Source organism: Musca domestica, unplaced genomic scaffold (assembly GCF_030504385.1).
Source record: "Musca domestica strain aabys unplaced genomic scaffold, Musca_domestica.polishedcontigs.V.1.1 55, whole genome shotgun sequence".
Lineage (NCBI taxonomy): Eukaryota > Metazoa > Arthropoda > Insecta > Diptera > Muscidae > Musca > Musca domestica.
In genome coordinates, this window is record NW_026712355.1 from 1,685,882 (window position 1) to 1,702,660 (window position 16,779).

General features: G+C 33.5%; 2 protein-coding genes across 4 annotated transcripts in view; one reads left to right on the forward strand and one right to left on the reverse strand.

Annotated features, from left to right (window-relative positions):
• Positions 1-6,087: 6,087 nt before the first annotated feature.
• Positions 6,088-8,887, forward strand: LOC131805426 (origin recognition complex subunit 2-like). The gene is made up of 4 exons (XM_059128569.1): positions 6,088-6,903; positions 6,963-7,799; positions 7,869-8,102; positions 8,162-8,887. The coding sequence occupies exons 1-4, from the start codon at positions 6,213-6,215 to the stop codon at positions 8,362-8,364; spliced, it is 1,965 nt and encodes a 654-aa protein (XP_058984552.1). The 5' UTR covers positions 6,088-6,212; the 3' UTR covers positions 8,365-8,887.
• A 5,287-nt stretch (positions 8,888-14,174) lies between these two features.
• The window catches only part of LOC131805390 (protein roadkill-like), a 239,911-nt gene continuing 237,306 nt past the window's right edge, over positions 14,175-16,779 (reverse strand). For all 3 annotated transcript variants that reach the window (XM_059128504.1, XM_059128502.1, XM_059128503.1), the window contains exon 8: positions 14,175-16,406. In XM_059128504.1, the coding sequence (XP_058984487.1) occupies positions 16,262-16,406 (145 nt within the window). In that variant the 3' untranslated portion in view covers positions 14,175-16,261. The remainder of the gene's footprint in view (positions 16,407-16,779) is intronic.

The following is a 16,779-nucleotide window of genomic DNA, read 5'->3' on the forward strand; positions in this document are numbered from 1 at the left end:
TGAGCATAGCCCCTTATGAATCTCCGATAATGTCCGGTCAAGCCTAGGAACGATCGCAAGTCATGAACTGTTCTGGGTTGAGGGAAATTAACTATGGCCTTAAGTCTGTCTGGGTTTGCAGAAAAACCTCCTTCCTTTACATTGAACCCTAAGAAGTCAATTTCTTCCTTTAAGAATTCACTCTTGTCCAAATGAACTTTCAGATTAGAGTCTTCCAAAGTGCGGAATATTATCCTCAAATTTTCAATGTGTTCCTTTTTAGTCCTACCAAATATCAAAATGTCATCAATGTAGACGTAGCACCGTTTCCCTATATGCTCTCTAAGAATATCATCTAGAGCTCTTTGGAATATTGCAGACGCGTTACGTAGTCCAAATGGTAGTCTTGTGAACTCGAACTTTCCATTCTTGACGGAAAAAGCTGTTTTCTCAATATCGGATTCCCTAAGTGGAATCTGATGGAATCCGCTCTTTAAATCTATGGTGGAAAAGTATTTCTGTTCGCCTAAGTTAGCCAAGATTTCTGTAATTTCAGGTATGGGGTATCTGTCAGGTCTAGTTATCTCATTAAGTTTCCTATAGTCAATAACCATGCGGTATTTTTTCACACCTGAAGCATCTGGTTTTTTTGGTACTATCCAAACTGGAGCATTATATGCGGACCTGGAAGGGCGAATTATCCCGTCCCTTAATAGTTCTTCTATCTGTTTGTCAATTTCGGATTTCAGTGCCATTGGATACGGATAGGATTTTGAATAAACTGGACTATCACTACTCGTATTAATTTCAGCTTGTACGATTGTTGAATAAGTGAGTTTTTTATTGGGATCTGCAAAAAGGTTTGGATGGTCATCCAAAATATTCCTGACTTCTTTTTCATCTTCGGGATTTAGATGATTTAAACGTAGATTCATGTTATTAATCTCATCAATTTGCAGCTCTTTCAAAGGAAATTTCTTTCCATCCAGAATTGTGAGATAGGATCTCCAAGTGTAAATCACTGCATTCAAAGATTTCAGGGTATCATTCCCTATTATCCCATCAAAGGTCTCTAGACCAGGAAGGATGTAAAATTCTAACTTTCCGATCCCGCAATTAAAAATGTCAATAAAACTATGGGTCTCTATACTAACTATGCCGCCTACGGACTTAACATGAAAAGGTTTCTGGTTCTTTAGAGGGTTTCTAATAAATTTGCCATTAATATAATTTTTGTTCGAACCGGTGTCTATAAGAAATTTAAGTTCGTTGCCATTTTTCATTCTGAAAGGGAGGTATGGCAACGTTGAAGCTAGTCTAAAAAATTAACGTCATCTACAATTGCCAACTGATCGTCTAGATCCTCCTCGTACGCTTCGTCATAGGAAACCTCATATTCCTGTTCATCAGAACCATTCATTTCATCCGGCTCTGCATCCTCACGTATTTGGGCCTCAACATTAAACATTCTCTGCTGCTTTTGCGGCTGATGAATATTTCCTGAATTATTTCTCTTAAAGTTAGGCTGAACATTGTTAAAAGCATTACTCAACTGTGGCCTATTCTGATAGTTTACCTGCCTAGTCTGTATTGATTGATCCACGTCCATTGGTACAGCAGGTTTAGGAGGAAGTGGGGGTCTGTATCCTCCGTATTGGGGGTGTCCAAAATTATTCACTACTGGAGGTCGATTCGAAAAGTTCGCCGGCCCTCCGTATTGTTGTTCTCCACTTCGGAAATTCCGATAACGATATTGAGTAGGGCCTCTGTACCTTTGGTCACCTTGAAAATTCCTATCACCAATCGTCAGCTGTGGGTAAAAATGTCTAGGAGGGTTAGTTTGGGGGATCCTGTTTGGTCTAGATCCTTTCTCGGTAGCGTGTTGAATACGCACACCTAGATTACCTAATTTTAAACAGGCATTTAGAGCCTGAGGCAAACTTGTCGGGTTTGTAACACTCATTAAGCTTGGAAGATTACCATTAAGTCCTCGAATAAAGGTGTCCAAAGCCTTGTCCCTATATGTTTGGGTCAATACATCCAAAGCCTCGTTCCCTATATCCAGACAATCAATCTTGTCCAGAATCAAAGACAAATGGTGGTAAACCTTCTGGTAAAAATCTGTTATGGTTTGCCCACCCTGAGATAGGACGGTCATTTGATACTCTAAGGTCGAAATATCTCTCTTATCTGAAAAATGAAGCACTAAACACTTTCTTATCGCTTTCCAATTTAATGGGGTCCGATAAGACTCCAAAGCCGTGTCGGCCTCACCAACAATTTTATGCCTAACAGTGTGTAGAATTGTGAAGTATTTGGTTGTTCCCCTTTGTGACTCATAAATGTTCATGATCCTATCAACAGCTTTCCTCCACGAACTAAATTCTCCTGGCTTGCCCGAGAATTCCCTTAACGTCTTCACTATGTCTGGTATTCTCTCTCCTTCTGAGATATCCCCAGATCCTTCTATGTCGACATCTTTAGTGGCGGTAACATCCTCCCCCTGTTTGAGAAGGTTTGCCACCGTCTCACTTATTATTCGTTTCACCTCATTAGTCTGACTTTCCGTAAAGGGATTAAACCTTACGGGAGCTGCCCCAGAAGGCGAAGATGTCTGTCCTGAAACACTCATAGCTTCGACCCTTGTTATTAAGTTGTCTAAATCTTCCGGCATTGGCCGCTCGAAAAAAAGGAGAAAAAGAAACACCAAATCCTAGTTCTCGTCACAAATCTATTATCAAAATTTCTTTAAACTTATTTCAGCACGGATATGACTCTTTAAATTTGGATGCCACACTCTATTTTTTTGTTTAACTTAATCTAACATTTCATATTTCTTACATTTGTTAATTTCGCACAAATATGATTTTTTTGTAAATTTAGATGTCACACTTCATTTTTTGTTTTACCTTACTCTAACATTTCTTTCTTCTTACTTTGTTATTTTTGTTAAACGTATTCTAGCACAAATATGATTTTTTGTAAATTAGATTTCACACTTTCACTTTCTGTGTTATTCCTTATTTTGTTTAATTTTATTTTAACATTTCTTCTTTTTTACTTTTGTTAAATTTATAATAACTTACTAATAATAATTTGATCATTTTCCTTATATCCCGGTAGTCCGCTAGTTCTTACGTAACATCCTTTTCGTACTCCTACTCAGGAACGGTTCTCGTACCGGCTGTTGGGATGTTTTAATCCTTGTGGTTGTTGGGTTCTAGGATGTGTTGATCCTTGTAGTTGTTGGGTTCTAGGATGTGTTGATCCTTGTAGTTGTTGGGCGCCAGTTAATGTTAGAAGTTAAAGTTTATTTCACACTGCTATGGTGTTTCTTTATTTTGTTACTAACATTTATGTTGCGGTGCTATGCACCTCTCTTGTTGGATTTACAATTATGAATTACTTCAACTTAAAACTAATATTATACTGCAGCCTGGTCGTGCTCGTTATTACGCTGAGTCATCACTTGCGGTGCGCTGGTATTAGTGCGCGTGTTTGTGGCGGATGACTGCCCTGGTGTCATATTCCTGTTGATTTGTCGGACTGCTTGCGCAGCATAATGATGGGAATGTTTACTAGTTGGTTTGCATATTTAGTTTGATGTTTATTAGGGTGAGCCGTTAACTTATATATGCTTCGAGGTGTTACAAACGGAATGACAAACTTAATATACTCTTCACACTATGGTGGAAGGTAGAATAAATTTATATATATATATATGGAATATAGTTGCTCTGTTCCAGAACCTGCAAGAATCTACTAGTTTTGCAATTTTTTTCCGATATCATAAAGGGAAAATTGGTTATCGTTGTCAAAACGTTTACATTATTGCAGTTCTGGAACAGACCAATCATAGTATTGAATATAGTTTATGAGATAAAAGTAACTCCATTTCAAATAAGAAATCCCAGCTCTGCATTTTCTGTGATAAACCTTGGCAAATTTAACTGCATAGAAAACAGGTTCCCATCTCTGATTTGTGTATTTGCAATTACAAAAATTATTAGAAACGCTTAGAAAAATTCTTTAAAACCCTAATTATAAATTGTAAAACTACAGAGCCGATGACTTAGGCCAGTCAAAAAACTGTTTTATATATTCTCACATATTCGTTTTGAATAATCTTGGCAGTCTTCCCCTTTTAGACTTCAATATTTAAATGTCCTTTCGTAAGTGCTTCAAAGAACACCCTGTATTTCATATCATGAAAAACCTGTGCCACCTTGTTCTTAGTAAACAGTGAAGACGTAACGTATCACACTTACGTGTATCATGTTGTATCTCTTTTACACGGATCGAGAACGAGATCGTGTTTGGGATGATTCTCAAAATATACGCATGGAGACATACATGGGTGAGATTTTCGTTTAGATGATTCCTCCAAGAACAAATATTCCTCACTGGAAATAGAGATGAAAATATTACACTTTGGAATTTGAAATCCATTGCGAGAATCAGCTGTCTGTTTGTCCATATGTTTGTTGTAATTAAGTAATCTTGTTAAATAATTGTTTCGTAATGGGTTCTGCCTCACGTGGCAGATCATTTGATCCATGGTACAACAAAAAGGTAAGGTAGAGCTCCCAGCTGATTAAAATTTTGTCCAAGTGTGCCCGACTTCTGCCAATTTTGTGCATGCATTCGATGTTTTGAAAAATAAAAACGAAATATTTTCAAAATCCATGATTGAAAGAAACTTAAATTGCGGGGCGCGCATTAATAATATTGCCAAGATTCGCCATGGAATTGAAAGATTGATCACTTCATATCATATATTTGAGAGAACATCCAGGCCATGGTAGAAGAATACAGGTAGATGCATCAACGCTTGGGAACATTGATATGTCAAAAAAAAATGTTTTTCAAATATAAATAGATTTTTATATTTTTTCTTATACGACGTCATTCGGAGGTTATAATAATACAGGTTTTTCAAAATTTTTACAAATTTAAACAATTTTCCATTCAACATTTTCAATTTAAAAATTGTGTGTAGATGCGTCTACCTATCGATCTATTGATCCAGGCATTTCATTCATTCATTAATTTTACGAAGCTGTTCTACCTCCTTATTGTGCTATGATATGGTCTGTTTAAGAGCTGCAAGAATGTACATTTTGTGCTACCCGATTTTACCTTTATGATATTGAAAAAGTGACAAAAATAACAGATTCTTGCAGGTTGTGAACAAAGCAATTTTCTATATGGATAAACATTATCTGAAGGCTCAATATAACGGTACTTCCAGGTATTTAGTGACCGCATATTTGAATGGAAGTTTTTCCAATTTGATATTTGATTTTTGCGATGGATATTAAACTAATGTAGCAGATAATTGTCAATATAAGTCCTCGTCTTCCTATAGCAACCATATAATAATGCTTCCTCCCGATATTCATTGTTTAATGTTATCCATATTTTTCTACGGTATTTTTCAATTTTGAGATTTGAAACTCGTAATAAATAATAATTCCTGTTGCAGACCTGTCTTCTCTGGCCTTCTCTGCTCTATTCCAGAACCTGCAAGGATCTACTAATTTGGCAATTTTTTTCGACATTATAAAGAACAAATCGTTTTCGTAGTGAAAAGATCGGTTAAGTTAGGGGAAAATCGGTTAAAATTCTGGAACAGAGCAATCATTTCAATTAATAATACTAGTTCTGTTTCAGAACTAGCAAGTATCCACTAGTTTTGCAATTTTTTTCGATATCAAATAGATAAAGTCGGTTAGCATATTAAAATCCCTTTACGAATTGTCACAAAGTACTTCAAGCTTCTTATGTACTTACACCTTAAGTGATCCCTAGATTCACGCTTTTAAAAAACTCGAGTTGATGTCTTCAGAAAAAAATTTTAAAAAATTCACACTCCCATCATTGGTATTTTGTCCGATAATGTCGATGAAAAAACTCTCAATCGATAATACCTTCAAAAATAAATTATCGATACTATCAATATTTCGCGGCTCCATTTCTCTCTCACTCGTAACTACCATCCATCTCTTTCATGATCATCGTCTCTATGTTATTTTCTCTTAATTCGTAAACTCGGTCCTTTTGCCTTTTGTTTATTTTTTATCAATTTGTTTTTCTTTCTTTTTAAATAGTATCTTTGGAGCGTTTTTAATTTCGGTGTTACCAAACTTTTGAAAGCGCGCGTTGGGAGCAGTGTCCTTTCTGGTAGCATTTCGCACATTTAATATTTTGCATTAGAAGATTGAAGTGTTGTTATGTCCACGCCAACAAAAATAATAGCTAACAGTGAAAATGATCATCGGACACCACAGAAGCCGGCTACGGGAAAGACAACAAAGACACCATCTTCGAAGAGTTTAAAAGCAGTGGAGAACATAATGCATCACAACAGTGGCACAACTGATGAAACCGTATCCTCGTCCGGCACGGAAGGTGCTGAAAGTATTATTGATGTTGTTGTGGAAAATTCTAGCGAGGAGAATGTTCATGACGTTACACATGTACGTCGCTCCGGAAGGGTGCCAAGTCCCACAAAGAAATTTCTAAGTGGTGACTATGTTGTTGATCAAATACCCGGCAGTGGGGGTAAACGCAAAGAAGTGGAAAGAAAACGTCGTAATAAAAATGATGAAATAACCGACGAGGATGAAGATGACGAGGAGGACGAGAATTCTGATTTGGTAGCAGTAGCTAAGACTAAACCAGGTGATCTTCAGTTATTGCTTGATGAGGGCGATGTCGAGGGAAAGGCAATGTTTGGTTTTAATACTCCCAAAAAGAAGGGTGCGATGGCATTGGCTGCTATGAATACGCCAAAAGGGCTGGCAACGCCTAAGACGCCCAAGACACCTGGCAGACTGGGTAAGACACCAGATGCCAAAAAGTCAAGGAAGTCTACTCTGGAACCTAAAACTCCATCGCGGGTAAGGAGTAAAGTTAAAAATCGTAAGTTTTATCGGAAAATCTTGAAGATATGGAATTAAAAGATAATTGATTTTTTACAGAGATTGCTAAAATGGTTCAGGACGAATCGGGTTCCGACTTTTCAGGCGATGAAAGTGATTTCCAACCCTCTGGTAGTGAAAGTTCATCAAGTGATAATGAATCTTCAGGTCCCGATAATGAAGCCGATGATGAGCCCAAAACACCTTGCAAGAGTCGCCGTTCTATTGTGGTACCCATTTTACCAAAAACACCCTCTGCTGCCCGTTTAAGGCAATCGGCGAGAGTTAAGAAATCCGCCGATTATGTACCGGAAAGTGATGGTTACTTTCAATCACATTCCAGCGGAAAAATTCTAACATCTGATCACACATTGGATCGCCTGAAGACTCCTCGACTGCCGGCAGACCGCTTATTTTCTTTATTGGCTGAAATGAAAGTTTCCGCAGAACATGAAACCTCGATAAATGCCATAATGGAAGAATATAAGTCTTATTTTCCCAAATGGTTGTATATTCTCAATGAAGGTTACAACATAATGCTATATGGCCTTGGTTCAAAACGTCAACTGTTGCAGGCTTTTCATAGAGAGGTGTTATCGAAACAACCTGTATTGGTTGTTAACGGATTCTTTCCCAGCTTAACACTAAAGGATATACTTGATAGTATAACTAATGATATTTTGGATGCCGGTATTAGCCCGGCTAATCCGCATGAAGCTGCCGATATGATTGAAGAGGAATTTGCATTGATTCCTCAGACACATTTGTATTTAATTGTACATAACTTGGATGGTTCTATGTTGCGAAATGCAAGATCTCAAGAGATTTTGTCACGGTTGGCTAAGGTTCCAAATATTCATATGCTGGCGTCGGTGGATCATATTAACACTCCGTTATGTAAGTATACTTAATTCGGGATGCAGGCATATTTTATGAAAATGTCAATAATCTATTTTCTATTCCTAGTATGGGATCAAACGAAGTTAAGCAATTATAATTTCTCCTGGTGGGATTGTACCACAATGTTGCCATACACCGATGAAACATCCTTTGAAAACTCCTTGTTGGTACAGAACTCCGGAGAGTTGGCATTGTCCTCAATGCGTAGTGTATTCCTATCACTTACCACCAACAGTCGTGGCATTTATATGATTATTGTAAAACATCAGCTTAAAAATAAGGGAAATCCTAATTATCAAGGTAAAATATATTTTCCTTTTTGGTTGCGTAAACATTTATATTTCGATTCTTTTTTTTAGGAATGCCCTTTAAGGATCTATATTGGAGTTGTCGTGAGGCGTTTTTGGTCAGTTCAGATTTGGCATTGAGAGCACAGCTAACTGAATTTTTAGACCACAAATTGGTCAAGTCCAAACGTAGTGTAGATGGTTCGGAACAGCTTACAATACCCATTGATGCACAATTGCTGCAACAGTTTTTGGATGAACAAGAAAAGAAATAGCATTTCATTATCTGCGTATGTTTCTCTAAAACGATTTCAAAACAAATTTACACAAAAATATTGCCTTTATTTTTGGTTAGAAAATATAAAAGAAACAAGATAAAGTTTTTATATCGTTTTAAAGGAACTACCCCTAAGGATCATAGTTTTCGTTACATTATTTACATGTTATATTTATTTATTATATTTTTCCATATTATATTTATCATTGTACTTTCCTAAGTCCAAATTGGATTTTAAACAGAACAGCTCAAATTATTTAAATTTTTTAAACTACTGCATATTTTTTCAAATTGTTGATCTGTTCCAGAATCTGCAAGAATCTACTATTTTTTGCATTTTTTCCGTTTTCATAAAGGGAAAATCGGTTATCCTAGTAAAAACATTTACATTCTTGCAGTTCTGGAACAGACTGTGTATAAATTTAATAATAACAATATTATTTAGTGGTATTTTGAATATTTAAACATGAGTACAAAAACATGAAGCTGTCCCGCAAATCTAATAAAAGTCAAAACAAATATTTTCTAAGTTTTTTACTTTTTCGAAATTTTGCCTTTCGAATATATGATTTCACTAGAAAAAAGTGTTTCGTATAAATTTTCCTAATTTTATTTTTGAAAATTGTTAATGAATCTAATGAATAAAAAAATATTTGCTGCTTTTGTATAAAGAAAATATGTGTTTTTTCTTCAAGTATTGGTACATGATAGGGGTGTCTCAAGCTTGACTGTCTCTCCTAAGCAACAATTTGAGCGAATCAATTATTTCTGAAAATCGAAAAGCAAAATAAAAACAAAATATATCAGATATTTTTGGTAATGCAATTTTGAATTCGAGGACTTTATTCTACAAACTGAGAAAACCTTTTACATTAGTAGAATCGTATCTGAGGGCTATATCGACTACTTCCTATTCTTCATATGAAATTTGTGCAAATATGCGTGAGGTAGGTTATTTGAAATATTAAAAAGTACCAAGTCTGAATGGAATCGGATGTTAATTGCCCATTTTGTGAGCTTCATGGACACTTAAAATTTTGACCCTTAGTGGGGGAGGTACCAGAAGGGATGAACCAATATATCCCATTTTTACACCTGACCTTAGGTTAATAAAAATATTAATTTGAAGAGAACTAGATGCTTATGTCGGATTTTATAATAATTTTGGTTATTCAAAACTTTGACCCTTTGCGGGGGAGGTATCAGAAGAATTGGTCCGATCTCCAGCATCTTTATAACAGATCTTATGTTGATGAAAATATTGAGATGCGCCACGTCTGAATGGAATCGGATGTGTATATTGAAATACTTAGATGTGCCAAGCCTGAATGGAATCGGATGTTAATTTCGAGTTTAATTCGCTTCATGAATATTCAAAATTTTGACCCTTTGTGTGGGAGGTAGCAAAAGGAGTGGACCGATATATTCCATTTTCACTCCAGACCTTGGATTAATAAAAATATTATGATGTGTGTAATTTGAAGACAATCGGACACTTACATCACATTTTATAAAAGTTAAAACTATTCAAAATTTTGGCACCTCTGTAGGAAAGGTACTTGATGGAGTTCGCCGATATTGTCCATTTTCACACCTGACATAGAACTGAAGCAAATATTATGATTTGCAAAGTTGGAGCAAAATCGGATTATCCTTTCTCTTTCTGTGCAGTAAATTATTTTCTTTTAAAATGTTGACATTTTGTGAGGGAGGTACCAGAAGGAGTGGACCGATATTGCCCATCTTCGAACTCAATCTAAATTTGACAATAATAATACGATGTACGAAGTTTGGATCAAATCGGATACTACCTTCGAGAGTTACCGTGCGCACGAAGCAGACAGAAGGACGGACGGACATTGCTAGATCGACTGCAAATTTCCTTTAACGGATTTGGCCCAAAGATACGTAGGATCTAAAACCATTATTTCGATGAGGCATGTTTTGTCCGTATCAAATGACATATACCCTCTCTAGCCATATGGCTGAGGTTATAAAGAAACTCTTAATTACAAAAACTATCAGTTAAGACCGTTCTCATTCTCGCCCAAAAAGGCCGTAATAAAATCACAGCGGACACAGCTAAAATTTTTCATGTGTACAGGGAACATAACCCACTCTCATCACAGGAGGTATCAGATAGATCTCGGCATTAAATATTAGGCTGCACGAAGTTGTTGGAAGGAAATATGTGTTAATTTCTCACATGGACTTTTATTCTTAAATTTCATATCATTAAGTTTCCAAAATTTTAAAAGACATCAAATCATTTTTAATTTTATTTTAAACTCCTTTCCCTCTTCGAAATAAAAAAATCATATTTTTCTTTGTTTTTAAGTTTTTTCTTTAATTTCACAAAAGTGTTTTTCTCTTTCAATATATTTCTTTAAAAATCAATTTTTCTCTTGTGTTTCTTCTGTTTGTTGTTTTTTGTGTTGTTGTTGGTTTATGGTTGGTTGGTTGATTGTTGTTCCATTTTTTGTTGTTGTTGTTTGTCTTACTAATAATAATAAAAGTAGCTAATAATAAAAAATGGTTTATTTGTTTGTTGATTTCTTTTTTTTTTCCTTTTTTGCTTAAAGAAGAGATGTTGGCTTAAAACGAAAAACAAATAATAATAAAAAAATAATTAAACTTTACACAAGAAAAAATAATAATAAACGATTTTACAATAAATGTATAACTTAAAAATAACATTTAAACCGAAATTTATTTTTAAATCTATAAGAGAAAATATAGCAAGAAAGGGTAAGGGAAAATAGAACAAGAGAAATAAAATTTGTTTAAATAAAAAGAGCTATTTTTATTGATTTTTTGCTGTGATTTTTTTCAAGGGAAATAATTTTCATTTTTATTTAATCATAAGAAAGATGGGTAAAACTTAATTAATAGAAACAATTTCAATGGAAATAATTAAGAAATTAATTAATAATTATTATAAAATATTCCTATATGTATAGACAAAAAGTTGTTTGCAGGAAAATAAAACATAGTATTATTATTTTTTTGTTTTGATTTAACGCTTAATTGGCGGGTTGGTGTTTGTTGTTTTCATGTTTTCTTATGTTTTGTTTTGTTTCTTTTTTGTTATATAATTATGTTGATAAAAATAAAAAGTTATAATTAATCATAATCATCATCTTTATAATAAAAAATAATAAAAAAACTTCTAAATTATCATTACATTTAGTATTAAAAATTACATTTTGGTTAAACCAATAACTTTTTTTGTTTTAAATTAACAATTAAAAATTAAAATATATTTATATAAAAAAATAAAAAAAAAACACATTACATTAATAATTATTATGCTCAATATAGCTCCTGCTCCACTCATGTCTTGCTTTATACAGAAGAAATTTATCAAAAAAAAAGTTGAGTGAACAAAATTGAGAAATCTTTAATAAAAATAAAGAAAGAAATGTTAAAAACAAAATTTGTTGTTGTGTTTTTCTTATGTTTTGAAACCTTAATAGAAGTATTTGAACAACAACATTTGATAATACACATTTTAAACCATTTGATATAACCTAAAACATCAACATCCTGCTCTCTCAGTGTTATCAAGAAGCTTTATAGACTTTGAGACCGTGAGAAATTTGTGTGTATTTGTGAAATATATTCTACCACATTCCAATTTTCAAACCTATCTAGTTTCTTGGCATTAGTCTCATCCAATTGCAGTTTTTAATAATCTTCATCAAATTGATCTAAGTATGAGTGACAGATGTGGAAATTGATTTGGATTCCTATTTTACAAACCCTCTCCTGTAAAAAAAAACTCATTTTTGACCCTCATACCTCTTACGCAACTCATTGTTAAATTCATTCCATATAGAACAATAGGAACAAATGCCACATACTACGTTGCCAGCTTAGAAGCTTTTTTCGTGGGGCTTTGAAGATTAGTTCCCCAATAAAGCTATTAGACGAGTTTATAAAATGAAGGGAGATGCCCTTTTGATACTTTACAAGATTTCTATTGCCACAGAGGCAAACATTTTTTCCTTTAATTTTCTTCCTTTTTTGTATTTTTTCCCATTCTCCTTTTGGTTTCTCAGGACAGCATAATATATTGAAATTTTTTAAACATAGCAGCGAAAAACCTAACCTCAATATTGTAATAGAGACAAAATCTCAATTTTAGCCAAAGCGAAAAAGATTATTGATTTAAAACACTGCCACCATCTAAAGCAACGTTTAGGAATGCAGGGAAATACAAATTTGAGTATTGAAAGGGCGTAAATTTCGAATCAGATTTAGGGTAAAAATATGTCCAACACACATTACGATGGACACAGGACTCTGTCTGTATGCTGATAACAAGGTTCCAAAGGAAACTTTTTGAAAATAAGTTTAAATGATGACTTCCCACCCCAGCTCTAGAGAAGAATTTATCTAACCTCTATATTTGCTAATTAGCCCCCAAGGATACTAGTGATACGGTTCCAATGAAAACTTTTTTGAAAATAAGTTTAAATGAGGACTTCCCAACTCAGCTCAAGCGAAAAATTTACCTAACCTCTATATTTGCTAATGAGTTCCAATAGCCATCTTTCAAATTCTTGTCTCAAAATTTATTATGTGGTACTTAAAGATATGATCTCACCCCAAATTTTGTTCTGAACTTCCAAAGTAGAAGAAATATGCTGTGTTCCAGAACCTACAAGAATCTACTATTTTTGCAATTTGTTTCGATATCATAAAGGGAAAAGCGATTATCGCAGTGAAAAGTTTTTTCTTGCAGTTCTGGAATAGACCAATAGTCTAACCAAAAGCTAGTAATAACAACCCATCTCCAAGATATGTTAATGCTAACCACCAAAACCATCTATCTGTCTGATATTATTTCAAATAAACCTATAGTGTTAGGATTGCTGTCCTATTTTTATGGATTTCGATTTCTGAGTTCTGATTTGTACTAGGCGAGTTTACAGTTGGCCTGTTCCAGTTTTCCAATTCCAATTTCGGTTATCGTAGAAAAAAGTTTATATTCTTGATGTTCTGGAACATTTCTTCCTATGGCTGGCAAATTCTATCGTCTTGATAAATGCTTGCAAGTTTATGCTGGGATACCCCGTGTGTTTATTTTTCACAGTTTTCTTGCAAAAGAGAAGAAATCTCCTTACCCTGGCAGAAATTAACAGCTGGTAATTTTCTGCAGAATTAGTAACTAGACGGACCTAATACTTATATTTTTGTATAGAAAAAACAAAATCTCCAGAACGATCATTTTTCCCACTTTTCCCTTAATACTCTCCCCACAAACTAAGACATGCTCGAAACCAATAGAAATTTACTCAATCCATGTCTAACACATCTTTATCTCCTATATTCGATATATTACCCTAATTTTTTTCTGGAATTATCAGTTTAGATTATATATTGACTTGAGATCGATGTCTTGTATTCCAATTTTTTAGAGTTGAAAGCCTAGTTGTTGTACCATTTATGGTTAGCTTGGTTAGCTTTATAGGGTCGATCAAATGGTTAATGTTGGTGACATATACGAAACGTTAGTGACATATACGACCCGAAAGAACATATCAAACTTAAGGCTTCATTTCGGATTGAACAATCACTTTGAATTATGAATGATCCCTAATACATTCTGCGATTATATATTGACTTGAGATCGATTTCTTGTATTCCAATTTCTTAGAGATGGGAGCCTAGTTGTACCATTTATGGGTTAGCTTCATATTACAATGATAAATGATGTCTAATAGATTCTACGATTATATATTGACTTGAGATCGATGTCTGGTATTCCAATTTCTTGGTGGCACATACAACCGAATGCACATAACAGGCATAAACAACGGTCAACAAACGTCATCATATTGCAATGGGCAATCACTTTAAATAATAAATGATCTCTTATACATTCTACTTTTTCCAAACACAATTATATTAGTTTGGTTCCAGTTTTAATGACCCTGATTTAAGGCCCTTTTTCCCTTTAGAATATTCTTCTGGCAAAACTCATGACAAATTCTGGAATATTTAATTGTTTACAAACTTTTCCCTTAAAAATATTTTTGTCACAAAATAGCTGAAAATTCCCGGGTATTTAATCTTTTAAAACCATTTTTTTTAATTATTTTCAAGCAATTCCAGACAATTCCTAACATCAATATTTATTTTTTTTAGCAAAATATTAACAAAGATCAAATAGCAAACACATTGGAATGGGGAAAAAAATATACCAAGCTAAAATTGTTCTTCTCAGCGGATTTTTTTGCACATACATCTTCCAACTGAGACCACTGACAATGTAGGTGCGACTCATCCAAAGCCTGTATACAATTTCAATTTACATCTACACAGCGATGACCTAGGCCGTCTGACGAGTCCGAAATGTACCGATAATGTATGCGAAGGCTGGAGAGAGAGAGAAAGCGGGTGATGTTGAGTTGTAGGATAATCTCAAAAATAAAAAATAACTTATACCATAAATTGTAAACAATTGAATTTATAAAAAAAACTAAACCGTAAAGGAATCAGTATGTATGTAGCATGTACGGTGATTGGACCAAATTGTATTCAAACACACAAAAAAGATAGGCCAATTAAAATCATAAAAAAGAAGGAAGCAAACAAATATTTGTTTTCAACCAAATAATGTCTACCAAGATAAGCAACAACGATTAAGAAAAAAATGTACATTTACAAAGGATTTTGGATTTACAAAAATTAGGTAATAGATATTTAGGTGGTGGTGGGGAGATGGATATAGAGAATATAGTTCGTTTTCATGTCTACAATAGGTATGCATTGTCTTCTAGAAAATTAAAACAAAATTTGTATTCTTACAAACCGATTTTTCTACATTTGAGTTGAGGAATTTTTTGCATTGATTTGAAATTTATTTTTGTTTTGCTTGGTTCTTGCAATGATCTACTACATCAAATATTGTTTGGGGATTTTTGCTTTTTCTTAATTTGCATACTATGATCTTCTTTTCGGTTTTGTTGGGGAATTATTTTCCAGCTTTTCTCTCAAAACTACAACTTGTTCAGCATTTGGTTTTCGTTTGTTTGTTTGTATTCTTTTTGTTTTTTTTTTTAATAGAATATTAAACATCAAGACGACGACATTGATAAATTTCTAATTTAGTAATTTAATTATAATAATACAATAATGTGTTTTGTGTTTTGTTTTTCTTGTTTCTTTTATATAGACCTTAAAATAAATAGTCACAAAAATTCACAGAAGAATAAATACTGCTGAACAAGTTGTAATTTCAGGAATTGCAAATAGTTTAGGAGTAAATGTTGTAGACCTATAAAACAGCTGTTTTTGTTGTTCTTGTTCTTGTTGTAGTAGTAGTTATAATAGTTATGAGTTGTGTTGGTGGTGATGTTGCTTGAATTGAAGACATTTGTTGGAATACCAAATGGCAAATGTTTGCTATTGTTTTTGTTATTACTATTGTGGTTGTTGTTGTTGCTAATAAGGGATTTGGTAGTAGTAGTCGTAGTACTATTGAAAATATCAGCTAAATTTATTTTAATTTTCATTTTGTTATAGTTGATGAAATTTTTAAAAAAATATTTTATTATCATAATCGTACAATGTAAGGTTGTTTTTGTTGTTGTTGTTGGTTGTTTCAAATTTGTTGTTGTTTTGCATTTTATGTTATAATAATAGAAATAATTATAATAATAGTTGTTTTTGTTGTTGCTGCTGTTTTTGTTGTTGTAATTATAGTAGTTGTTGTTGTTGATGTAATAATTATAGTTTTCATTATTATCTCTATTATTATTATTATATTTATCTTGTTGTTGTTTTTCTTGATTATCTATAATGTGTTGTTTTTGTTGCAATTGCAATTGTTGCTGTTGTTGTTGCTGATGCTGCCTTTGTTGTTGTCTTCTACTACTATTGAAATTTCAGCTCATTTTTACACGTTTCCTGGGTGGTCCAATCGGTGGGATTTGTTGTGTTGCAAGCGCACGAAATGCCTCGGCAATTAGATGTGAATGTGTTGTGATCATGTTTTGCCATCCCTGGGTTTCCATAACATCGGTGGCATGACTAAAAATTAGAAAAAGCAGGAAAAATAAATTAAAAACCCGGTTCAGAAAAACGAAAACAGAAAATTTAAAAAAATCTGATTTACTACTACTTTTTGCTAGTCTAAGTTTTATGCCTCGATTTTTTTCCGTAATATATAATTTTGAAGTAAAAAAATCAACGTTTAGCTATATTTATTTGAAAATATGTTCTTAAAGTTCATGGATATTTCCCTTAGAAATGAATTTTAAATTAATTTTTTTTGGGACCGAATATTTCCTCAAGACATTGTTTTTGAAACCCTATGGAAATCCCTCCTCCAATGCGCCAAATATGTACTTAAAATTTTGAACTCTGATATTCCAATAAAACTTATTTTTAAAATTGCCAGTTT

Excerpts from the sequence above, each read along its gene's own strand:
- LOC131805426 (XM_059128569.1), top strand. The coding sequence starts at position 6,213 with ATGTCCACGCCAACAAAAATAATAGCTAACAGTGAAAATGATCATCGG. Across the intron at positions 7,800-7,868 it reads TCATATTAACACTCCGTTAT|TATGGGATCAAACGAAGTTA; the intron begins GTAAGTATACTT and ends TTCTATTCCTAG. Across the intron at positions 8,103-8,161 it reads GGGAAATCCTAATTATCAAG|GAATGCCCTTTAAGGATCTA; the intron begins GTAAAATATATT and ends TCTTTTTTTTAG.